This window comes from Malus sylvestris, chromosome 15, assembly GCF_916048215.2.
Source record: "Malus sylvestris chromosome 15, drMalSylv7.2, whole genome shotgun sequence".
Taxonomy (NCBI): domain Eukaryota; kingdom Viridiplantae; phylum Streptophyta; class Magnoliopsida; order Rosales; family Rosaceae; genus Malus; species Malus sylvestris.
Window position 1 is genome coordinate 22,278,730 of NC_062274.1, and position 24,571 is coordinate 22,303,300.

At 39.0% G+C, this 24,571-nt stretch overlaps 5 protein-coding genes across 7 annotated transcripts; all 5 read right to left on the reverse strand.

The window, feature by feature from the left end:
* Positions 1-2,099: 2,099 nt before the first annotated feature.
* LOC126605572 (F-box protein At5g07610-like) lies at positions 2,100-4,356 on the reverse strand. Its single transcript, XM_050272978.1, has 2 exons — positions 4,212-4,356; positions 2,100-3,499 (listed from the first exon to the last, which is right to left on the reverse strand). The coding sequence occupies exon 2, from the start codon at positions 3,449-3,451 to the stop codon at positions 2,339-2,341; it is 1,113 nt and encodes a 370-aa protein (XP_050128935.1). The 5' UTR covers positions 3,452-3,499; positions 4,212-4,356; the 3' UTR covers positions 2,100-2,338.
* A 6,590-nt stretch (positions 4,357-10,946) lies between these two features.
* Positions 10,947-11,717, reverse strand: LOC126603479 (uncharacterized). The gene has a single exon (XM_050270334.1). The coding sequence runs from the start codon at positions 11,641-11,643 to the stop codon at positions 11,143-11,145; it is 501 nt and encodes a 166-aa protein (XP_050126291.1). The 5' UTR covers positions 11,644-11,717; the 3' UTR covers positions 10,947-11,142.
* On the reverse strand, positions 11,703-15,912 carry LOC126603478 (acidic leucine-rich nuclear phosphoprotein 32-related protein-like). Of its 3 annotated transcripts, none has more exons than XM_050270332.1 (3): positions 14,427-15,912; positions 12,786-13,073; positions 11,703-12,222 (listed from the first exon to the last, which is right to left on the reverse strand). In XM_050270332.1, exons 1-2 carry the CDS (start codon positions 15,540-15,542, stop codon positions 12,792-12,794), a joined length of 1,398 nt encoding a protein of 465 aa, XP_050126289.1. In that variant the 5' UTR covers positions 15,543-15,912; the 3' UTR covers positions 11,703-12,222; positions 12,786-12,791. The 3 variants fall into 3 exon arrangements, with proteins under 3 accessions (XP_050126289.1, XP_050126288.1, XP_050126287.1); XM_050270331.1 differs by having other exon boundaries at positions 11,703-12,260; positions 14,427-15,911; XM_050270330.1 differs by lacking the exon at positions 11,703-12,222 and having other exon boundaries at positions 12,586-13,073; positions 14,427-15,911.
* A 1,010-nt stretch (positions 15,913-16,922) lies between these two features.
* LOC126604942 (plant-specific TFIIB-related protein 1) lies at positions 16,923-19,580 on the reverse strand. Its single transcript, XM_050272272.1, has 3 exons — positions 18,863-19,580; positions 18,549-18,707; positions 16,923-17,928 (listed from the first exon to the last, which is right to left on the reverse strand). Exons 1-3 carry the CDS (start codon positions 19,457-19,459, stop codon positions 17,155-17,157), a joined length of 1,530 nt encoding a protein of 509 aa, XP_050128229.1. The 5' UTR covers positions 19,460-19,580; the 3' UTR covers positions 16,923-17,154.
* Positions 19,581-19,960: 380 nt separating this feature from the next.
* LOC126604884 (uncharacterized) lies at positions 19,961-23,178 on the reverse strand. Its single transcript, XM_050272210.1, has 3 exons — positions 22,789-23,178; positions 22,476-22,691; positions 19,961-20,442 (listed from the first exon to the last, which is right to left on the reverse strand). Exons 1-3 carry the CDS (start codon positions 23,026-23,028, stop codon positions 20,362-20,364), a joined length of 537 nt encoding a protein of 178 aa, XP_050128167.1. The 5' UTR covers positions 23,029-23,178; the 3' UTR covers positions 19,961-20,361.
* Between the last annotated feature and the right edge of the window lie 1,393 nt (positions 23,179-24,571).

Below are 24,571 nucleotides of genomic sequence, written 5' to 3' on the forward strand. Positions count from 1 at the left end.
TATGAATTTTTGAATACCTATAGATTTGCATAGACTCTATAAAAATCTTTTAAAATCCTAGTTGACTACACAAGGATTATAGAGTCTTTCAAAATCTTTTAATCGACTGCCCCTCTATTTGAATAGACTTTTTAAAATCTTGTAAAATCCTAATTGACTACACTAAAATTCTAAAGTCTTTTAAAATCCTTTAAAATCCTTATTTGACTACACCCCACTTAATCCCTCTCTTATGCATAAGAGTTAAAAATTAAAAGTCCTATTTCACTCCATATGCATAGGAGATGATATAATCTGCACAACCATATTTTTGGTAGAAAATTAAAAAAAAAAAAAGAAGTCCGTTGCAATATTTGTTAATTAAAAAACACTTAGACAACTTTCTTTATAATTAAGTGCACCTTTTATCATCATGAATACTTTCATTATTATTAAAGATTTTTTTTAATTAAAACCCTCATGAAGTGTGACTTCTTAGTTGTTTTTCATCCTTATAATATAAAAAATATCCTTAATAATAAGAAAAAAAAACTTTCAAGGAACTTTTCATTAGTTCTCCCTATTATAGGGTCAAATATGACTTTATAGCTTTTATAGGTTCATGCATCATAGAGAATGTTTTCATACTTCGAAGACGTTTCAAATATCTTCCTTTATTTTAAGCGTACCTGATTGGCAGAAAATAATAAAAACCTTTGAATTTGTAGGAGATCCTTCTCGTAAAGCTGGAATTGCATCTTCAATACGTTGTATCACGTTCAACACAAACAAAATTAAATTGAATCAATAACATGTAGATCAATTTAATAAAATAATAAATTAATTGGAAAAAGAATGATTACAACGTAATACTTATCAAATTGAAGATCAAACTCTCTTTAGTACAGCGTCAAGAGCGTGCTGATAACGTGTTGCATGCATAATTTACTGAACAAGTATGGAGGCCAGAGAGAGAGATGAGGTGTGGCATAGAGAGAGAATAGAGAGATGTGTACTTGTGGGTGTGTTCTATTCCATCTCATTGTGCCTATAAATTATTTATAGTAGTAGGGAAAGTTAATTCCTTACCCTTTTAGGATTACAACTCTTAATAGGTAATCAACTCCTAATAGGAATATAAGAGATATTCCTAGATCTACTAGGATTTACACAATCATATTCATAATCTAATAGGACGGTAACACCTTGCAATATTTTTTAATTAAAAAACGCTTAAACAACTTTCTTTATAATTAAGCGCACTTTTTATTATCAGGAATACTTTCTTTATCATTAAAGATTGTTTTTAAATTAAAACTCTCGTGAAATGTGACTCCTTTTTGGTTTTTCGTCTTTGTAATATAAAAATATCCTTAATAATAAGAAAAAAAAGCTTTCTAATGAACTTTTCATTGGTTCTCCCTATTATAGGGTCAAACATGACTTTATAGCTTTTAATATTTTCCTACAGATTGGAGATGTTTTTAAAGGTGAAAAATATGAATACACTTTTATTGTTTTAATCTCGACTTTTGACATCAAATCAAAAAACAAGAGACCATGAATTCTTAGTCGACATGTAAACCAAAACAACCGAACTCATTAATAATTCAATATATTTAAGCATAGGCCATACCGCTCATTTTCTCCACAGTGTCAATCATATTCTCCAATAATCCTCTCATGTATCGCCCATTTTATTTTTTCCAACAAAGGGTGCTATCACCAAAGCTACCAAGCCCTCCACGCAGGAATCGGACTACACCAAAGTTTGTGGACGAAGACTTGCAGAAAACCTCACCGGACCTCAATGTACACTTCTCCTTCGGGCATGAATTAAGCCCTTGCAACTTGTCACTCCGATGTATTCTAAACTTGCAGGAATGGGGCTAGAATAAAGGGACATGATCGTTCACCTTACATGGAACATCGAACGAATCCATCAGAATAGGGAAACAAATGGAGCATGAGATCACTCTTTTTTTTTTTTTTAAATTTCTTGAACAAACAGTGAGCGTCGAGATGTTTTATTGCCTCCCTCATTGATGGAAATCGGTGATGATATCGGACTTCTCAAAAAGGCTACAAAATTATTATTGAAGAACCCGAAAACTAAAAACTAATCGAAATGGTTCTCAAAAGAGCCCTTAATTAGATAGATAAAGTAACATAACGAGTGTTATTTAAACATAAAAAATAGTACAAATTTGCTTGCAGTCAACTCCTCTCCAAGTGGGGAAAGAAAAAGAAAAGCAGTTTTTTCCTAATTAGTTAAAAACACAATCACCTAATACAACTAACCAATGCCTTTTTTTCTTCAGTGTTTCAGAATGGCAGAGTAGGACATAAGAGAGGCAAGCTAGATCTCCACAAGACTGTTCACATGCGAAACAATCCTTGCATTCTGATCAAGTTCATCACCCAAACATTGAGTTTCTTTAGTCTTCAGGTCATGTGTATGCAATTTTCCGCCACTCCGATACAAGACCACATTTCCACCGGCAAACAGTATATAATTAGTCATCATTCGATGGTTATAAGTCGTTGAATCGAATGGTGGAGGGGATAGACTAATCTGATGTTTCGTTTCCCATGCCTTGACATTGCTGTGCATCCCCATAGTGTTCGTGTAGGCGTTAGACAACACTTTCACAGTTAGTCCTGTAAGACTAGGCTTTGCCAGACAAAGCTTTCCATCCATCCGACCCAGGGCCCCAATTCCTCCTGTTTCACAAAAACTGCCAGAAAGTTGTGCGCGCTCCATCGCCAGGTCAAAAACAAGAATCTGATAATCCAATACCCAATAAACTATGTCATTCACATGAACACCGGTTCTTGGCACGGGTGGATGATTGCCAAAGTAAATCTCACCAGAAACTCTCCAAGACTCATCCCTGGAGGAATAGATCTCAAACTCATATCCATTGTCAAAATCAACGGATGGAAAAACACATACGAGCTTGTACTCAGCCACAAAATTGAGCAAAGATGGTTCAAAGATGAGAACAATAGCAGGGTTGCATCCGTGATCCGCGTTTGGCTTGGGAAGTTTTTTCCACTTCCTAGTAACAGGATTGCAAATGTAGTAAGCCTTATAGCCATCACGACCCTGGCAGCAAAGTAATCCATTGGAAGAAGTCCTTATCTCAACCGGCTCAGGCAAGAAGTTCAGAGGTGGATCTGGAACACCATACGCATTGGGGTCAAGAGATATGAATGAAGGTGGGGCTGTGCCGGATTGACAAAAGAAGCCCGAGATATCATGAAAGCTATTTGACTGCTTGTGGGCAAAGAAAGGGGTTGTGATATCGAGCTTCCAGTCCCTACAAACTCCAGTGAACCTGAAAAGTGATTTAGCAGGTAGAAACTGGAGGGCATGGTTCCTAATGATGTCCTTGAGGTCCATGTATAAAATACTGTTTATGTTTGCTACCAACTTATTTGCTCTCCTCCCCCGATCCATCACGCTCATCTTCCTCTCCTCCGACAACAATCAATCTCCAAAACGTCTCAGAAAGAACTGTTAAGATTACAGGTTCACCAATGTAAACTAAACAAAAAGTGACATTTGAATACACAAGCAAACACAACCAGTACAAAATTAGACCTCTCTCTTGTATTTAAATGCTTTCATACTTGACAGAGTACCAAATGCAAATTCGATTTTATACGCAAAAACCTGAAAGGATATCGTAACTCATAAATTTCATAATCGATTTCTAAAAACTAGACCCGGCGAAATCGAGCAAACAACCATCAATCCCTATCAGTTTCTGCATATTCTCTGAATTTAAATTACATGATGCCACTTCACATTTTGGGATCTCAGAGTATATTAAAAGACGAGATTACCAACCTGAAGAACTCGCCATAATCAACTTGCACACAGATTATAGAATCTACCAATTTTCATACACTTACAAATTGAGAGCATACACAAACTGAAAATTGAAAAAGAAAACGCTTTCCCCAGATTTTCTGAGCTGCCAAACAGACGATAACAGAAATGAAAACACCAAAATCCGCCTATCACAATCAAGACACAGACAACACAGAAAGTGAAACCCTAGACTAAGAACTCTAAGTAATTTCCATGGCAAAATGCGAACAAACTGGAAGCATACGGCATTAATGTACAAATTTACAGAGAGTTAATCCCGATTAACAACAATAATTAATCAATCAAATCGAATAATTCAAAGTGACAGTAGAGAGATGGTGAGTGATCGTACCTATCGGATTCGCCAAATCGGGGAGGAGAGGTCTCGATCGGGACGAAGAAATTGAAGAAAAACAGGTGTTGAGATTTTGGACTCTGCTGGGGGTTTTGGGCTCCTCTTTCTATTGTGTGAAGTATGACTATGGCTTGACTAATAAAGCGAAGTCAATTGGGGTTGTTTGCATTCGGGGAGACGTGTGTTCTGGTTCTGAATAGAACTATATTTCTATTCCGTTCAGGACACTTGACCGAATTTGAACCATATTATTGTTATACCTATTGTGAAGCTAAGCCCACCCTCTTCTCTTTAGTGTTGTTTGGGCCCAAAATAATGTTTTGGGCCGAGCTTAGAGTCGTTCTTAATCCAGTAACATTCATATAGAATATTGTCCTTGGCTGTCCAGCCAAGGTTGACCGAGTCCTATTACAAAGAGGATTGGTTTAGATAAATGTGAGGTAGTTGAACCCTAATGCAACAAGGAATCTTAAAGCTAAGGATGCTTAGAATTAGGGGATGAATCTGGTTCGTTAAGAAGCTTGGTTCAAAGTTCTATAGGGGTTAGGATTGGCCGAAATCTGATCAGATTGGGTTGAGGAGTTCTAATCCAAGTAAATTTCTAGTTCGGCCATAAGGGGGTTCACTGCTATAAATAGAGAGGGGAGTGCATCATTCAAATGCCCCCTTCAAATCAACACACAAATTGTCATGCGCAAAGCTTCTCAACAACCCTGAGATTTTTTCCTCTTCCCTTTTATCTCGCCAACACATCTTTAGTTTGGATAGACAGCACTGTGAAGGCAACTGGCAACATCTTCAGTTTGGATAGACAACACTGGAGCCTTAAAATCAGCCAACCAAAGAGCACCTTCAGTTTGGATAAACAACACTGCTTCGAGGCCGACTGGTTATTTATCTAAGTCTCGGTCAACAAAGATTTCAGAGTCCTTGTTGGTAGAAGTCATCTCATTAGCCTTCTTGGTGAAGTGAGGTGTTACCAAGTTACTAGGCTCGACACATTGAAAGTCGAGTTTTATGATTGGATATTCACAAGTACATTTTAGAGTTTGGCATTCTGACGGCCTAACCACATTTACAATCAAGACATTTATCTATTTCGAGTATTTGTGTTCGTACAGTCTGTTACTAGTTTGGTATACTTAAACTCTCACGAATATAATTACCGAGACCGAACCCGACGCTGACAATTTGTGAACATTGAAGAAACTAGCAGCCTTGTCTTCAGGCTCTAGAACCCGAAGGCCAAGACGTGTTCCTTCCTCGGCCGCAATCGCTAGATCAAGAAGTTAGTAGCGCGTCCAACGCCACATCAACATATTTTACTTCACGGCCGAACTCGGCCGACGAGTTGGCATGCCTGCATATAACCGAAAAATGTAGTTTGCTTATTAATTACTCGGCCTGCACGCCACATAGGCTTGATAGTTTTTAAGGTCAACAAGTATAGATAATATCGTTTGTTAAAAAAAAATGAAGGTTTACTGGTTTAGGGAAAGGTATGAGGAAGGGAGGAGGATTCTCTCATCTCTTAATCTCTCTCTCTCTTTCCTTTCCTCTTATTTGAGCAGTTATGATTAAGTCACATCAATATTTTATATTAATTTTTTTATAGAGTCAAAAAGTAAAATGTGAGATGAGGGAAGGGAATGAGAGGGGAATATAAAGGGAGATAATCCTCCTCTATGAGGAAAACCATGGAAGGCTAAGAGCGATGATGAGGCTAGGATTTGGGCATTTCTTTGGTTACAAAGTTTCATTTATTAGTGTAGAAGATTGTAGTATAAGTGCTTTTATTACCATCCAGTGTCTTATGTCTCCACTCACTTTTTAATAAAATTTTTAGTTACAAGTTCGCCTATTTGTAAAATGACCGATAAAAACCTTAAAAGATATATAATAATAATAGGTTGGGTGCAGAAAAGCTAACAAGAGCCCTAGACTTACATTGGGTTGTGAAATGAATGAAATGAACCATATGTAAGCGAATCCGCAAAAAAAAAAAAAAAAGATGAGGATAGAAATAATTCTAAAACTAAAAAATGTGGATGGCATTTCCAATTAAAGTGTAAGAAGCTAGCAATTGATGATGATTGGATTTTAATGGTAGTTATTGGAGTGCATAATCACATCAACATAGATATTTGGAGGGCTATTCATTTGTTGGTAGAAAAAAATATTTATGTGATAATTAACCTTTTCCATTTGGGCTGGAGATGAATTTTTTACTGGTGGGCGTAATTGAGATGTAGCCCTAACTTACATGCCTTAACAAAAGAGTAATGCTAAGGAGGCTAAAATTGTAAACTAAATAATGTGTCACCAATAAGAAATAAACATGTTAATCAATATTTAAGTAATAGTGCAATCATAAATTTCCATGTCATTTTGTTTACAAAATTTAGTCTACAAAATTTAGTCCTCTAACATTACCCTTAACAAAAATGTTACCCCTCTTGTTGCATAAGAAAGTGAACAAAATAGCAAAAATGTTATCTTGATCACCTGACCAATGCTCCAGCGAATTTGGAGCCTTCTAGATGATGGTCAAATGACCATTTTGCCCCCAACTTCGTTCGTTTATAACTTTTTCGTTATAACTCCACATTACATTCTGTTTGCACCAACTTGTTCGTAACAATGAGAACTATAAGGATACGTTAATAGAATAGGTCATACGTTGCACGGTACGAAGGTCAACAAAAGTCAATGATTTCACCTCGAAGGGCATTTTCGTAAATTCACACATTAAAATTATAAAAACCGAAATATTTATGGACGGGTTGTTACAAACATACACTCCAACTTGAGGGGGAGTGTTAAGGAAGATATCTTAAATTGATTAAGTCAATATTCTAGTTACCACATTGAAACGTGATTTAAATTTTTCTCCCTCATTTAGTCATGGTAAGACAAAGGAAGAAATTAACAAGGAAGCACAACACATGGCAAGGAATAAGTAGTGAAGCATAACACGCAACAAGGAAGGGTCAATGCATCTAGGAGAACCAAAATAGCCCACAATGGTGCAAAGTTTTGGAACCAAAATGATAAAATCTAACAGTTTTAAGCTCAAAGGTCACAAGATTCAAGATAAAGTCAAAAGAGTTGCAAGATTAATTACTACAAAAACTAAAAGAAAATGGAGTTTTAAATTTAACAAACATTGTTGAATAGCTAACAAAACAGAACCCCCCAGTAACACTTGCTCTCAATTAAACTAAAAACCCCCACAAGAACTTCCCTATAAACTTAGAACGCCTTGGATTATGATGAGTCATTTGAGCCAATAGGAGATCCAACAGCAAAGACATCTTCAATAGGGGCATCTCCAGTGCGGGCCACTACTAAAACCTTCTGCATCTTCATCTTCATCAAAAGAATAGGAAAATCTGATGTGTTTGCCTTTCGAGGTAGAAGTAGAAGAGACATGATGATGAACATTGATGGTCACACCCTTTCCTTTAGTAGCATAGATTGCGGCCATCTTGGCAGCAACGACACTTGAATGGCTGGAGGAAGTAGCAATATGATAAGACGCGTGTGACAGAGTCATGGGACGTTGAGGGACAAGTTTTGGAGGATGTAGAGACGGCTCGAGGACAAATGATGGATGATTTAGGGAAGTTTGACTCAGAGATGGTGTGGAGATTGAGTGTCTAATCAAGGATTTGAAATCAACAAATTGCTTTCTAAGGGAGTTGATTTCAGACTTTAGATAAGCTATTTTTCTGTCTTGAGAGGCATTTGGCGGAGGAACTGGTTTAGGATCACCCTGAGCTACAACACACATTACATCGCTTAGGTTCATCACATTTCTGTCAAGATCCTTAGTGGTTCTAGGACAAAGATCATTCGGACTTTTTTTAACACCAACATGTTCACATAACTGAGTGATCAGACAAGGATGAATGGTAGACCCTCTCTGGTGGGTTCAAACACGTTTGGACTTAGACATAATTGACTTGAAAATCAGAAACCAAAAGGCACATCACAGTGAGTTAACATGGCAAACAATACTCTGGCTGACTTAATGGTAGGGTTACCATTGTTTGACATTCCTAAGACATTTCTACGGATAAAATCAGACCAAATCCTATAGAAAGGTTTGAGATGAGACTTTGACACCTGCCCTTTAACGAGTGGAATAGACTGATCAACATAGGCCTCACGATGGTAGGCACTTAAGTCATATTGACTAGTTGCAACATTATATTTTGATGACACGGAAGTAGAAGACAGATCAAGTTCAAGGACAGTACAAATGATAGACGGGTCAAAAGCAACCATAACACCACGAATATAAACGACCCTACCTAACTCAAGAAAGTTCGACGGAATATTAGAGTAAAACTCTTGAACCATAGAAATATTGTAATTGGGAGGAAGAGAGTTTACCCTATGAAGCCTGTACTGTTCAATGAGGTCATCAAAACAGATAACGTCAGACAAGGAAAGATCATCCCAGATGATTTGTCGTTCACGCATAACCTTTCGAGCAGCCACCGTAGAGAAGAAATTCTTGGCTTGAGTGGATGAAAATATGGGATCTTGATTATCAGTTGCAACTTTAGAGGAATTCCTCGCAGTCTGTGATCGAGTAGAGTAACGAAAGGGTTGAGCACGGACAATAGTAGTGTTTCCGACCATTGGTAAGTGAAAGTTTTCGGCGAGATAGATTTAGAGTTTGAAAAATGAGGGAAGGAAATCAAACAGGGCAAACGGCACAAACTAAGGTATGGTAAAAACCTATATAGGTTAGAGAAGGTTGAAAACTAGGAGATTGTGGAAAGGTCTAAGCCGTATTATGAAAACCAATGGATGAGATGCAACAATTAAAACAGATGGTGCAAAGACAAGAATACCTTTAATTAACCTCACGTTTCTGATTAGACCACGTGACTAGTCAGAATGTTGAAATTAATTACAACAAAAGTAGTTAAGTGCAACAAGATGAAACCATGAGAGAAGATAACACACAAACATAAGAAAACACGCCACATATACAAACCTAGTACCATTTGAGCTATAGCCAACTGAATTTTAAGAGAAAATCCAAGAATAAACAAATTCAATAACCAAGCATCCAAGACAATTTTGATAATAAATATTCGACAAAGCAAGTACATTTGAAAGGAAACATGCAATGCAATACTTCAGAACCAATTTTTTATGGATACACAATGAAGGCACAACACAAATTAACACTTGCTCATACCACATCCATGATGTGTCCAGGTATAGGAAAGAGATTGTTGACAACCAATGAAAACTAAGTTTCACGCAAGTAAGCAAGGATTTGATTCAAAAGCTAACCAAACTTTTAATAACCCGTTGAGATTAAGTCACAATCCTCACAAAAAAAAATTAAGCTAATATCTAAACACAAAACTACTCACAATGAAGAACCAAGCTTAGTAGAACTTTTGAGATGGAAAATGTGATATGGAGCACATAACCATAGATATGATTGGAGAGAATTGCATTTAGACAATCCAAGACACATTTTGACCCCTTCTTGAGACAGAGAGAAATGAATTTAATATTTCATGACATTGCATGAGACAATACTTTTGAGAAATTTTCCCTTTTCCCCTTTTTGAACCTTTGAGAACTTTGCTCATGAGTGAATAGATTGAAGCTCAGATAAATGATTTTACTTTGAGATGACAATGAAAGACAAAATAGGTGGTGTTTTGTACTGGAAAAGTCACTTAGCCCAATTTATAGAGAAGAATTATCACTACACCTCAATCAAGACCAAAGTAAGCCTAACCCTTAGATCAACAAGTGCTTTTGTCAAATAAAACAAAGATTTTTCACAAGCTATTTGCCATAACAAGGAGAACCTTTGACATCACAGAGAAGGAATTAAACAAGGTTAGTCTACAAAATGCTAACATGTGAGACATTTAAGAAATGCACAAAGTGACAAACAAACTAAACTGATAAGTTGATTGACGAGACAGGTGCAAGAACATCAAAAGAGACATCAAAAGGTTATCAAGGTTCTCAAGTACATCAAAAGTGCACTTGGACAAGGTATTTTTCTGCCTTCTACAAGATCATTGCAATTAAAGGCATTTTGCAATGCCGACCGGGCTAGATGCAAGGATACGAGAAGGTCAATAACGAGTTATGTATTTTACTTGGTCAAGCACCAATTTCTTGGAAAACAAAGAAACAAACCACTGTATCCCGCTCCAATGCAGAGGCCGAGTATCGTTCCATGGCCACTACATGTTGCAAGATTACATGGTCGAAGAACATCTTGAAAGATTTGAGAGTTATCCATCCACAACCTGTCACATTCTTTTGTGACAATTAGACGGCAATACACATTGCTTCGAATCCAGTGTTTCATGAACAGACAAAGCATATAGAGATTGATTGTCATATGATAAGAGAGAAGGTTCAAGGATGAATGGTGCATACAGTCTACATACAAACAATTGATCAGCAAGCTGACATATTCACCAAGCCGTTGAGTTCAACACAATTTGAAACGCTACTCATCAAGTTGGGTGTCATTAACATACACTCCAACTTGAGGGTGAGTGTTAAGGAAGATATCTCAAATTGATTAAGTCAATATTGTATATTGTAATTAGTTATTCACTTACTTGTTTAGTATTTGATTTCCCTTGATTGTAGGATTCAATATAGGATCACAATTGTATAGCCTCTATAAATTGCTGTAACCCTACTCCGTTAATAATACAAGAAGAAGAATTTCAGTCACTTTGTAATTCTTTGATATTCATTTCTACTCACAGAAGAAAGGAAAGTTGGGAAAAACATCGTAATGGCATATTTCTTTTAGATACCCTACACATTATCCTAGTAATTGAAAAGCATTATCAATTGGAGGACCAACCAACCGTGTCCACAAACACAAGATAGGATTGTACCGGCCAATAATCCCAACTCATCCAAAGCACTGGTCAGTTGGGATTGGACCTGGAATGGAGCCATTCTGAACGAACTGCAACCCAAACACCACCAAAATGGAGAGCAAGGACAAGAAAGACAGACCTTCAACAGCACCCAACAGTCCGAAGGGTCCGTTGGGCAGACCGGAGCCGGTTTTGGTTTTGGTGTACAAGGACCAACCCACAATCCCCAGGACGGCCAAATAGCTGACACCTTCGAGTGCGCCGATTGAACCGCCCGGTCCAGGCGGCAGGCCGCACCCGGTTGTTTTGAGGGTGTACAGGGACCAGCCAATCACAGGGGTGGAGATTAAGCCTCCTGCAATGGCTGCTATCTCTGCAATGGTGGGGGTGCTCTCATCGCTGCTTTCCTTTGCCTTGGCTGAAATTTTCAGGGGAGATACAAATCTGGTTGTTGTTGTTGTTCTATCTCTAGCATTGAAATTGTGAAATGGCTTTGGTAATAGTGAGGTGGATGCTGGAGAAAGTAGCAACATACTTGAGGTTTATGCAAAATGGAAGGGTGGGAAATGATATTAGCTTTATCCAACCGATATAAATTGGGGAAAATGATCTCTAATTCATTAATTTTTGTTTGATTTATTTAATTCATGAATTAAAAGTAATTATCCATGATTTCATTGGCTTATACAGTGGAGACGAGTGGCCTTAATTGTTAAAGGTTTAAACAAATTTAGAAATGTGAAAAATTAGGTCGTTACGTCCCTCGTAGAAAGCGACCCGACACTAGAGTGGCATGTTTTGTAATTATCTCTTTCTTTCTTCTTCCATGCACTGCTAGCTCACCCAAGCCGCTGTAAAGTCACACAATCGCAAGTGAAAGCTTGCAGCTAGCTTTTGAGTAAAGCCGTCAACAAGTTCAGCTCAGGAGCTTATGACCAACAACCTTTTCTTTATAAAATGCTAATTTAATTTCGCTCCGTAACTAAGTAGCTAGCACCTGGGTACAGCTCCATACAACCAAGTGCATCATACTTTGCTGCACTCTTGCATATCAGATCGACGCCTCTAACATTAGGTCTCAAATCCCATAGCCACCTCACAATCATTGCCACCTGGAACGTTACTCGGACAAATCATAACTCCACGTCACCTGTAAATATAACAACAAATAAACGAAAAACCCAACGCACATACCAAGATTCGAAGCCTAAATGCCAACATAATATACAAAGAGATACAAGGACTATCTACAGAGGGTTTTTACAATCCTCCCCCCCCCCCCTTTTAAAAAAAAAAAAAAAAAAACGACGACCTGGTTGGACAAACGAACACATCTCCAAAAAACAACAAATTTTCAAGTCTTTTTTTTCCCTCCAACTCTCCAATTGCTCTTCCCTCCTTCCCCTCCAAGCAAGAACACCGCATAACTGTCATTTGAATAACATCCAGCAACGGCTATATGATTCACCAACGACTTTTTAAACATCCTTAACATTTTATATATGTTGTTTGTCCAACATCTCAGGAAAATCCAAGTCTATTAACAACCAACCAACCAACCAAGCAAATCTAATCTAATCTCTCTCTACGAGGTTTCTCTGTTTTTCCAAACTAAGACAGCAGAACACCATCAACAAAAACATTAAACACTGTCACCAGATTGATGATTACTGACTCTCTGTCAACGATGCTTCTTCGAAGACTTGCTGTACTCAACCACATCATCATCTTCCTCGTCGTCCTCTCCATTGTCGTCTGAATCTGCATCTCCGTCTCTCTTCCGCTTGAGTTGGGATGACGACGAGGGGGGTAGCACCTCAACTTCGTCATCTTCTTCGTCTTCCACTTCCTCCTCTTCGCCATCTCCTTCTTCGTTCCCAGGGTCCATGTCACTGCCCCCAGCATCTTCTTCCTCCGCCTGTGCTACTGGTTGAACCAAGTAACCTCCACCATAGTCCTCTTCCTGCCAGCCAAACATGTCTCCATAAGTTGATAAATTCAGGAATTAACAAATAGATGCTAAAATTCATATGAAATAACTAGTCGTATAATTGCAGCCCTAACAATAAATCCGCAATATATTCACTTCCAACACATTAAAAACAGACACCACATTGAGTAAACAAACAAAATCAACCCTTGTATTATAACCTATCACTGCTTCGTATTGCCTGGCAAGACTATAAGAACACTACTATGAAGATCATCTGAGCCAAATATTCGACTTAGGAATCGAAATAGCTGGAACATGAGTGCGCCACATAGAAAATCTTAGAACGATACTCTAAATTCATGCAACCAGACATAGAGGGGTAATTGGCTGCAAAATCAACAAATACAAGTACTAACATAACAGCAGTCAGAAAACAAGAACAAATGACTTATTAACATTTTAGCGAACTTCAAAACCGTGATTAAGTCCAATCAAAATAAATACATCTTACCGCAAAAATTGTAAATAAATCAAAAGAAATAGACAAAAAAGGGTCTTCAAAATCTATCATAACACCTTCAATTTCTTCGTCCACAAGGTATAATAACACATAATCACTTGGAAAATTCAAAAGAAAAAAATTCCCCATTAAAACAAGCAGTCCAGCAAGATATAATAACACATAATCACTTGGAAAATTCAAAAGAAAACAAAAATCCCCATTAAAACAAGCAGTCCAGCAACACTGGAAGTACACAACACATAAGATAAGGCACAAAATAATGGTTTTTTTAAAAACAAAAAACATTGTAGCAATAACACAAAATAAAAGTGCGAGGTTTAAAGGCATACTCTTCCATTTACTTTAAGATATGTTTTTTCCAATTTTATTACTACACAAAAGGCCGCTACAGCAGAAATTTTATTTTTGAGAAATCTTCCAAAACCGTATAACAAAAACAATTACCTAAGAATAAGGCAAAACAGCCTAAATCATAGGTTTGAAACTTTCACAATATGCTATATACCACACATAAACACACAAAAGCACAAACATTATCTCAAAATATTCGGGCAGACACTCCAAAGAAGCAACCTCATAAACCTACAAGAAAACCAATCGACAAACACATAGATTTATGCAGAAAACCAAGTTCAACCCATATGCACAAGATGCTATGGCATAATTAGAACAGCAGCCATGTTTCTCCTCTCCTGTAATCTATAAGAACATCAGCCATAAACCGTTAAACACAGCCACAAAAATCAATCAATTAATAGAAACAAGAAGCAAATAAAATTATAGCAACTTGTAAATATAAAAGCAGACTACCAAGATTTAGAATTTACAATGTAACGATGTTATTTAAAGGGATCTCTCACCTCTTCATCACCATCCTCATCCTCAAACTCTACATCTTCCTCTACTAACTGCTCTTCCTCTCCCGTCTCGCCATTATCATCTTCATCTGCATCATCATCCTCCCCTTGCTCATGCCCATCAATCTCTCCCTCCGTGCTCGTCAACCGCCCTGTACTCTCCGGCTCTGCCAAATCCCCTTCATCATTGTCAACCTCCTCTTCCTCGTCATCTTCATCGTCGTCGTCATCATCATCATCCTCATCATACTCAACCCCATCTTCCTCATCATCACTATCCTCAATCTCATGAACTTCCACCACATCGTCATCCTCGCCATCCTCATCGATTTCCTCACCAGAATCATTCTCATCATCCTCATCGGGCTCCTCCTCATCCTCATCGCCATCTTCACCAGCCGCAGCAAACCGGAACCCGTTCTCAGCCGGGTGATTCGCTCCGTTCACTCTGCCCGCAGTCACCGTCTCCTCCTCATCCGCATCACTCTCTTCATCCTCATCAACATCCACAACTCCCTCAACCGCCTCACTGTGCCCATTGGTCATCTCAAACGGCCGCTCCTCCCCGTCAATTTCACCACTCCCAGGATCATCCTCCTCGTCCTCTTCATCCTCCTCCTCATCGTCAGATTCCGGCCTCTCGTTCTCATCCGCGTCCATCTTATCCAAATACTTCAACGATTTAATCAATCCAAAAACCCTAGATCGATAATCCTTGACGTGCGTGACCGGACACTCATACAGATCAAGCGAGACGAGCCTCAGCTGCGCAAGCGGCGCGAGATCCTCGACCTGCTGAATCCGATTGTTTGAGAGGTCGAGATCCCTCAGCGAGTTGAGTCCGGCTTCGACGAGGAATTCGAGGCCGCCGGCGATTCTGTTATCAGAAAGGATGAGCTTCTGGAGATTTCGGAGCCTCGGGAACTGCTCCAGGGACGAAACGCCGACGTTTGCGATTGAGAGGTGCTGAAGGTTCTGGAACTTCTCTAGAAGGCCCGGAGGGGGCAGGCGACCCTGGACACACTTAACGGCGCCGTCAAGGGTTAGGGCTCGAGCCGCGGCGTGGTCAGTCTGGCCCTCTAGCGCTGTCTCAACGGCTCGCTCCCAGATCTCGTCCATCAAATTCGAAACCCTAATTTATCTCATACAAAGAACAAATATACAAAATTTCTCCCTAATTTTTCTTTTCTTCTATCATATATTTTCTGAAAAATCACTGGAGCTACGATTTTTCAATTCCCGGGAAGAAGGAAAATGGGGAGAAAAACCGAAACCCTAGATTCAAAGGGAAAAAACGACACGAATCCTAATCGTTTTGTCTCTCTGAGCCGCCTTAAAACCCTAAGCTTTTATATGTACGGACGGACTCTTCTGCAAGTAGGAGATGCTTCAGGACCAAAAATGAAATTCCTCTCTCTCCCTCTCCCTCTCCTCTCTCTACTTTCTCTCTCCTATTCGTATTGGGCGAGCGGGATAAACCTCTAGAGGGGGCTCGTTGGTCTTTGCCCTCCGTCGCTAGGGTTCGGGGGGCTGAACCTACCCACATCGAAAAATAGGGGGGCCGTTGGATGTTGAAGGCGCGGATCGGTGACGTGGATAAATAGACGGTGGAAATTGTAGTTTGTTGTGTTTGTTTGTATGGGGAGAGAGAGGTAGAGAGAAGAGGAGAGAGGATTTCGGCTCCGCATGAAAGAAGACACGTAACTGCTGAAGGAAATATCAGTTAGCTTACAGAAATGCCTATGTGATCTGACCAAATTACTTGATTGCCACGACGCTTCGTGACGGAGCATTTGCGTTTCATGTCGTAATTTCCACGCTGCTTTTGTTTGTTTCCTACTATTATCTACGACATGCTTTTTATGCTTGTTTTGACGCGGTGGTAAAACTAAAACACCACATCTTTTGGTGAAATAGTGACGTAATCTTTGAGTTTGTTTGAGCTTCTAAATCAAAACAATTCTCTTTTAATTTTAATTAAATTAGAGCAATAATCTCTCAATTATAAATTTATTATCATTGGCATCTCAACTCATTAAAATGTATATTTATAGTCATTTTCGTCAACTATGTCAAAATGAGTTATGTTGAAATGATCATTACTACAATTAAGCTAAGGTTGAGGGATCACTGCTCTAATTGAGTTAATTTTTAGGAACTATTTCTCTACTTAGAATAAAGTTGAGGGACCATTGGTACAATTTTTCTTATTTAATTCTCCATATTTGCTCATTGATTTAGCCTCACGTGCATAATACGTAACTCATTTTAACGAAAATTCTAACAGAATTGACGAAAATGACCATGGTTGCACATGTTGATGAGTTTAGAAATCATTGATAATAAATTTGTAATGAATGAATCATTGCTCCAATTAAATTAAAATTGAGAGACTAATAATACAATTTACTGTTTTAATCTTATGTCTAGTAATATGATATTGTTTTTTTTTTCAGTTGATAAAAGTATGACATGAGTTGGACTAACATGAGCACAATATGAATCATATCACACATTTTTCTTTTTTTCACTTTCCATAAAAAAAGAGATCAGCTTGTGACTTCACAATAATAGTCCACTCTTTCAAGGGCCAAGAAGACTAAGAAATGCATTTAATCATATCACACAATTGAAATGATAAGAAGATCGAATGCTTAGCCGAGCTGGGAGTGTCCCCTTTCTCGCTCAAATACAGAAGGATTACGACGATCATGAGAAGGAAGTTACGCCACTAGGCCTCCCCACTGTGTCTGCCACTTTCACTTCCATTTTGTCCACCGCTGCTTCTAAGCTCGGTATAACCAGGTGCCAGCTTCGGCGGCAGCACATACATCACATTTGGAGAAGGACTTGATGTAGATGGGCACCGAAACTGCCTGGTAACTGGACATGCACCTGAACTTGGGGGGTTTATAGTATGAGTTGGATTAGGCTGTTGGTTAGGTTGGGGCTCGTCCGTGTCCATTCCTTCCACACCATTTTCATACTTTTGTCCTGCCGTCTTTAGATCAGAAGTCCCATATGGAACCTGGGATTGCCAGAAAGTAGTTGATTGATTCATCGGACCTTGAGAATTACCTTTACGCTCATACTCTTCTTTACATACGAGTGGTGGAATGTTCATGTCTAATCCCTCGTTTGGCTTGTTTGGTTTTCTTTCAAGCAGCTTTTCCCTCTCCAAATAAAGTGGTAAATCAACAAAATCAACTTTAGATGATGAAGAACGGCCTGAAGCGATTACAGTGGTAGGGAATGCTCTTTCTGGAGGAACTGCAGGAGTGTAATTAGATGGGAGCAAGTCGTCCCAGTTCTCCAAGAGCTCCTTGTACACTTTTCGGAGAGTAACTTCAGTAAGACCAGTCACCTTACAAATCTCTGCCTGAGTTTTTCTCTTGTCTTCAAGCTGGCAGGCTAAATATATTGCAGCTGCGGAGATACTAATGGGGTTCCTACGCGTGCAGAAGCACTTGTTGATGACAACCTCTCCAATGTGAGTCGCCAGTTTCTACACGAAAGTATGTGATCATGGACTTCATCAGGAGAACAACTCAAGTTCAATACTCTCATCATAGAACACAACAATTTAAGTCACAAAAAGTCAAGTCAACTCTGTAGTCTGTATATTGAAGATATGCGTGCAGGCGAAGCAAATAAGATGCGGCGTTGGTTATGAAGCATAAAATACAACAATTTAAGTCACAGAAGGTCAAATTCAAGTCTGTAATCTATATATTGAAGATATGCGTGCAGATGAAGCAAATAAGATGTGACGTTGGTTAAGAAACTGTAATGTTATTTACAGAGTTATTAAAAATGTGCCTCCATTTAGCTTTCAATTACACTGGAACTAGTCAATCAAGACTAGAATCCAGCAGATATTGGTTTGAATAGCTGTTGTGAGATAACACAACTTCAAAACTTTTAACTCCAAAATCTGTTTTTGTACTTATTACAGAAAAACAAAATCTTTTCGATTGCACATACAATTCCAGTGCCACATTTCCTTCCTTCAGTAATCATCTAACCATACAACAAGAACGCATATGCATCCAGAAGACTCATTTCAAGTGATGTAAATTCAATGAGCAGTCCAAGTAGCGAATTCAGCATCGGAACAAAAGGTACCTGAGCAGATTTATTGAGCTGGAGGAGAGTGCAAAACCGCGGCATATGCACCGATATCGAATTGCTGTTGATGGGCTGACTAAGCTGCAGTGCTTCTCCAAGTATCTTAATGTACTTGCCAATTTCTTTCTGGGGCACATTTGCAGCAATGGAGATTTCCTGCAATACAGAAACCAAACGCCAATTCACAACATCCATAACCCGAAACAACCACAAAACTTGAAAACACATCATCAAAATCCAGACTTTTAATAAAAAAAAATCAACTCAAAATGCATCCAATTAACCCAATTAGCACTAATGAGTGAAATTACCTGGAGGGTTCTAGGCTCTTGGGCCTCTCTGATAGCCTGGACCAAAGCAGCAGTCGCGAGAGCTTCAACGCTGCGATTCCGCAAGCAAGTGGTGGAGCAGCAGTCCCTGAAGAGCTGAAACGCGTGGTCCGAGATGTCGTTTTCCAACCCCAGAATCGAAGCGACATCGATGATTTGCATGTAGGCCCTCAGATTATCGACCACCACGGTGGACGACGACGAGGATGCGGAGGAGGAGGAGGTGGATTCGAGGGTGCGTTCCAGCTCGGCGAGGTGGCCGGAGAAGGAGAGGGAGGAGCGGAGGAAGAGAGGGTTGGGCTCCAGGGCCCAGGTGGAGAAGGCGGTGATGAAGCCGGTGGGCAAGAAGGGGTCTTCGTCGTCGGCGTCGTTGGGTTGCTGGGTGTGGGGGAGGGTGGGGAGGTCGGAGGTGACGAGGCAGAGAGGGTTGTCTTGGGCACGGAGGTGGAAGAGGTGGTGGAATTGGGATTGGCGCTCTTCCACCACACGGCCGCACGACGTGCACTCCGTTATCGAACGACGGGAGTTGGTTGTCGTCGCGCACCGTGCCTGGCCAGTGGAGCAGTAGGGGCACCTCATTTCTGTGGGGTTTGCGAGCTGAGTGTGCTGAGTCCGCCGCCCAATTCTTCAAAGATGACTCTTGCAAAAGTTGAGGTAATAGAGCTTTTAATGGTGAATTAAAAGCGTATGAGTATTGGTTGTGATTTGTGAACTTGTCACCAATGATTTTTTTAGCAATTTTGTTAGTTTTAATAAAAAAATCATGTTATAAGTTTTGTTTAATGATTAGTACTGTTAAATGATTAGTACAAGGTCCATATTAAAATAGTCCAACTAAAATGGTCCAATTATAATAAATTATGATTTGTCAATTTTACCCCTAATATTTTTATGTTGAGTTCCAGATTTTTATCGTTAATGGAGTTCATTGTTGTTTTGCAGACCTTCTTCTTTTTCTTTGAAACAAAAATATAGATCCTTATGCTTTTTAATTTATATTTTGTATTATTTCGTTGAAATGTGATTGTCGTTATTATTCATAATGTATTCGAGGTACTGTTTTTTAATTTTTCTTCAAAGTATCAAACTTTGGGTCCCACTATAATTCAATCAATTCTGTCAAAGCAACATGTTGAAGGAGTCATGCTAACATTTTTAAGTTTACATGAAAAATATGCTTCAGAAATTCCTCTCACTTGAATAATTGAATTTATAAAAATAAAAACAAGAGAATATCAACAGCAAAATTCCTGCACTCTGAACTCATCTACTCTAACACCACACACATGGCAAGACTCTGATATCCAAAACTAGAACATTTAAGAACCTAATCAAATATATAGTTTTGCCCTATGAAAAACATATCAAGAACCGAGTGTGGCCGTGCGCATCACTACCACTCAACGGACTCTGGGCAGCACACAGTCGTAAATGTAGGATAACGGAGACTTGAACGATGGTCCTCAACATTAATCTAGACATCATCGACCACTGCCTGTAGAAGTCACCAGTTCTCTACCTCTCTCTGCTTGCTTCAAAGTCTTACTAAATTCTCGTGCGCTCTGATAGAAAAAGGACGGAACATGTTAAAACTTACCATGCGTAAACAGATTGCCATGCTAAGATATAGGCATCTATAAAATTATTTGCAGATATTAAGGAACCAAATAGCAAGGCTTGGTTATATCATCAGGGCACATGCAAGGAAATGATTCCTTAGTCAAGATCAAGATGTTCATGCCAAGAAACTAAACGAGTAGGTTTCATACATAGGTTGAACTTCTGAATTAATAATTCACATCAACTGCACGACTATGTTATCTTGTGAGAACATGTGCCACTGTTGTGATTGTGTTGGGCATGACACAGGAATACAAAGACATTCGTACAAGAAATTGCAAAAGGACATAGTTTATGACTCCAATTACAATTGACATTCTCCTATGATAAACAATACACTTAACTGCCAGGATCAATCAAAATTCAATGTTTGGAAAGCTATCTAATGCTCATTATGCTCTAAATTATAGTCTTTACATAAAAATATATCATCTGCTGAACTAGTAGAAAGCATCAATTTAACATTTGAGGCCTAATTTATCCCTTAGAAAGCTAATTCACCACACCTATGCGATCCTGCTTAACAAAGTCTTCAATTCCGAGGAAATTGAAGCAACATAACATAATTTACCCAACGAGAAAACTGAACTCAGTAATCTGTTATCTCAATCACATTTTTCTGCATTTTTCTCCAAGAAAGTAGAATCACAGATTTTTGGGAGGAACATCCTCATCCAGACATATCTTAACATGCATTAACTGGAAGGGAGTGAATCTCAGAGTCCTATAGCCAAGGAAAACAAGGATGTAGATCCAAGAAGGTAATCGCCAGCCTCTCACCCTTTCCAACTCTAAATAATTCCCACTGCCTCTCAGCTTCATTTGCAGAATGTATCAATTTAATGTTTATACAAAGGGTAAAAGTTCTTGGCCAAGTAGCTTCTGCCTTTGGTCAGCTGACAATCTGGGGTTGCAACTAAGTCGGCTAAGGAAACTAATGATGTACAGATGCAGATCCAACTAGGTAATTGTCAGCCTCTCACCCTTTCTTACTCTAAAATAACTTCGATTGCCCCTGAGTTTCACTTCCAGAATGGATCAAGTTAATTCTCATACAAAGGGTGAAAGTTCTTGGCAAGGAGGGACATTTTGGCTTTGGTCAGATGACAATCTAGGGTTGCAACTAAGTTGGCTAAGAAAACTAATGATGCACAAATGGATCCAACTAATTTGTGGTTGTTCATCTGGGTTTGCCAATCGCATACAAAATGGATTCAGTTAAGCTTCATATAAAGGGTGAAAGATAATTCTCAGAAAATAGCTTTGGTCAGCTCACAATCTGTGGTGAAACCTAATTCTTGTTAACCACATAGAAACCCAGATTCCGTAGGCAAAATGGCTATTGAAATTCCACAGCCAGCAAATGTGGCTAGAAGTCCTGTTTGTCACTCATCCTAGCCTAAATTTCGGCACCTAATCAATTGAAAACTGAATTCAGACATTGACCAGGGCAATCTCAAGCAACCCAGGTCCGCATGTTTTCAGTGCTCCTATAAGGACCAAGGCAATCTCAAGCAACTAAGGTCACTTCGGCACCTAATCAATTGAAAACTGAACAATGACAGATTTGGGTTGAACTCAGACATTGACCAGGACAATCTCAATCAATAACGCACAATACATAGGAGCATCCAAATCTAAATTCCTACTTAACGCCACCCAATCTTCAAAACAATGAAAGCAAAGAAATTTTGAATTAGTGCTGCTCTGTTGCTCCCTTGGTAATCAATAATCATTAACAGGTTAATTAATGGACAACGCAACAACACATTTCGCTAATAGACTTCCTAATCGAAGTACCAAACTCCTTAAGTTAAACTAACCCATTGCACTAATTAAAAAGGCAATGCAATGTCCAGCTAATGAGCAATGTAGCTTCATTAACACAGAGCAAATCAACCCGAAACAAGTCCTTAAGTAATCAAACAAAAAAAAAAAAGACAAAACAAAAAACGACAAATCATAGGGCACTCACTGCAGATTGCACCGGAGGCGGATCGAGATCCACAGAGCGGACGGACATCTTAGCGATCTCGGTTATGGCTTCCTCTCGAACACCAGGGACGTCACTTGTCAACTCCTCATAGGCAGCCTCAAAAGCTTCCTGCCAGAACCTCGGTAATCTGATCCGACGGCTATTAGTGTACACATCCCACATGTGCTTCACCACCTTCTCCCTCTCTTCCATTTCCTATACCACCACAAAAAAAACCCAAAATCCCCATTAACCAATCAAATCAGAGATCCAACCAAATCGACCCACAAACAAAAACAAGAAAATATCATACAAGAACGTCGAGATCGTCGTGAATACGGGAGTCGAGGTCGTCGGAGAGGCGGTTGAGGTTGCCGGCGGACCACCGGAGCGTGACGGTGCCGGTGAACATGGACCAAAACGCGAGCAACAAAATCGCGGCCAAAGCCCAGAACTTGTACCTGCCTTTCCCGAGTATTAGACCCGAATCCGAGCTCTCCTTCTTCCCGCTGCTGGCCGCAGTCGTTGTTGGAAAGCCGTCGCCATCCTTCATTGCTGATTAATCCCACGTAAATTGAGTTTAATTTAAATTTAATCGCCCAAAAATCTTACTTTCTTTTGGTTGTTTTTTATTCTATTTTTGGAATCTGGCTGTGACTCTTGTACTTGCTGTGCACACTGTGAGAGTGGAGGATCCAACCGAAGAAGTGTTTGGATTTGCTGTTTCGGAGAAAGAAGGTGTGAATTTTTTTTTTTTAGGGTGAAACTACCTCATGTTTTGGTGGTTTTCAACCTTTAATACATCAAGTTTTTTTTCGTCTCAGATTTATACCTAAAGTGTAAATTTTGGATCAGTCTCATACATCCGTTAATCAAACTGTTAAATCTGTTATTAATTATGACATGGCGCCATGACTGGGCGTCACGTGTTATTCACGTTTTTTTTCTTCTTGTTTCTTCTTTTTCCTTCTTCTTCAATTTTTTTTTCCTTCTCCTCCTTCTTCCTTCCTCTTTCCTTTCCCTTCTTCTCCTTCTTCCTTCTTCTTCCTTCTCTTTCTTCTTCTTCTTCCTCCGAATCTGGGGATGTTTTTTTTTGTTTTTTTTTTCTTCCTCCTTCTTCTCCTTCTTCCTTCCCCTTCTTCTCCTTTTTCCTTCTTCTTCCTTCTTCTTCTTCTTCTTCTTCTTCCTCAAATCTGGGGAAGATGAATGTTTTTTTTTTTTTTGAGGAAGATGAAGAAGAAGGAAGAAGGAAGAAGGAGAAGAAGGGGAAGGAAGAAGGAGGAAGGAAGAATGAGAAGAAGGAAGGAAAAAAAAATTGCAGTCGGAGGAAGAAGAAGAAAAAAAAAACCTTCATCTTCCACAGATTCGGAGGAAGAAGAAGGAAGAAGAAGAAGAAGGGGAAGGAAGAAGGAGGAAGAAAAAAAAAACCTTCATCTTCCCCAGATTCGGAGGAAGAAGAAGAAGAAGTAGAAGGAAGAAGGAGAAGGAGGAAGAAGAAGGAGGAAGAAAAAAAAAGTTGCAGTCGAAGGAAGAAGAAGAAGAAGAAGAAAGAGGAAAAAGGAGGAAGAAGAAGAAAGAAGAAAAAAAAAAACTTCCCAAGATTTGGAGGAAGAAGAAGAAGAAGAAGAAGGAGAAGGAGAAGGAAGAAGAAGGAAGAAGGAGAAGAAGGGGAAGGAAGGAGGAAGGAAGAAGGAGAAGGAGGAAGAAAAAAAAAGTTGCAGAAGAAGGAAGAAGAAGAAGAAAGAAGAAAAGAAAAAAAAACGTGGATGACACGTGGCGCCCAGTTATGGCGCCACGTCACAATTAACGGCATATTTAACAGTTTGACTAACGAATGAATGAGACTGTCTCAAAATTTAAACTTTAGGTATGAATCTGAAACGAAAAAAACTTGATGTACTAAATGTTGAAAACCACAAAACATGAGAGTAGTAAACAATCTTTTACCCTTAATTTTAATTTTGAATAAACTGTAATATGCGGGCCACCACAATTTTCAAATTTTAATTTTGAATAAACTGTAATAATAGTCTCTTAACTTTATTCAAATTGGAACAATGATTTTTCAATTAAAAATTCATTACCATTAGTCCCTC

Excerpts from the sequence above, each read along its gene's own strand:
- LOC126604884 (XM_050272210.1), bottom strand. The coding sequence starts at position 23,028 with ATGAAGGATGGCGACGGCTTTCCAACAACGACTGCGGCCAGCAGCGGG. Across the intron at positions 22,692-22,788 it reads ACGACGATCTCGACGTTCTT|GAAATGGAAGAGAGGGAGAA; the intron begins GTATGATATTTT and ends GTGGTGGTATAG. Across the intron at positions 20,443-22,475 it reads CGCCTCCGGTGCAATCTGCA|AGCGCACGAGAATTTAGTAA; the intron begins GTGAGTGCCCTA and ends TTTTTCTATCAG.
- LOC126603478 (XM_050270332.1), bottom strand. The coding sequence starts at position 15,542 with ATGGACGAGATCTGGGAGCGAGCCGTTGAGACAGCGCTAGAGGGCCAG. Across the intron at positions 13,074-14,426 it reads ATGAGGATGGTGATGAAGAG|GAAGAGGACTATGGTGGAGG; the intron begins GTGAGAGATCCC and ends TTTGGCTGGCAG.
- LOC126603479 (XM_050270334.1), bottom strand. The coding sequence starts at position 11,643 with ATGTTGCTACTTTCTCCAGCATCCACCTCACTATTACCAAAGCCATTT.
- LOC126605572 (XM_050272978.1), bottom strand. The coding sequence starts at position 3,451 with ATGAGCGTGATGGATCGGGGGAGGAGAGCAAATAAGTTGGTAGCAAAC.
- LOC126604942 (XM_050272272.1), bottom strand. The coding sequence starts at position 19,459 with ATGAGGTGCCCCTACTGCTCCACTGGCCAGGCACGGTGCGCGACGACA. Across the intron at positions 18,708-18,862 it reads AAGAGCCTAGAACCCTCCAG|GAAATCTCCATTGCTGCAAA; the intron begins GTAATTTCACTC and ends TCTGTATTGCAG. Across the intron at positions 17,929-18,548 it reads AGCTCAATAAATCTGCTCAG|AAACTGGCGACTCACATTGG; the intron begins GTACCTTTTGTT and ends ACTTTCGTGTAG.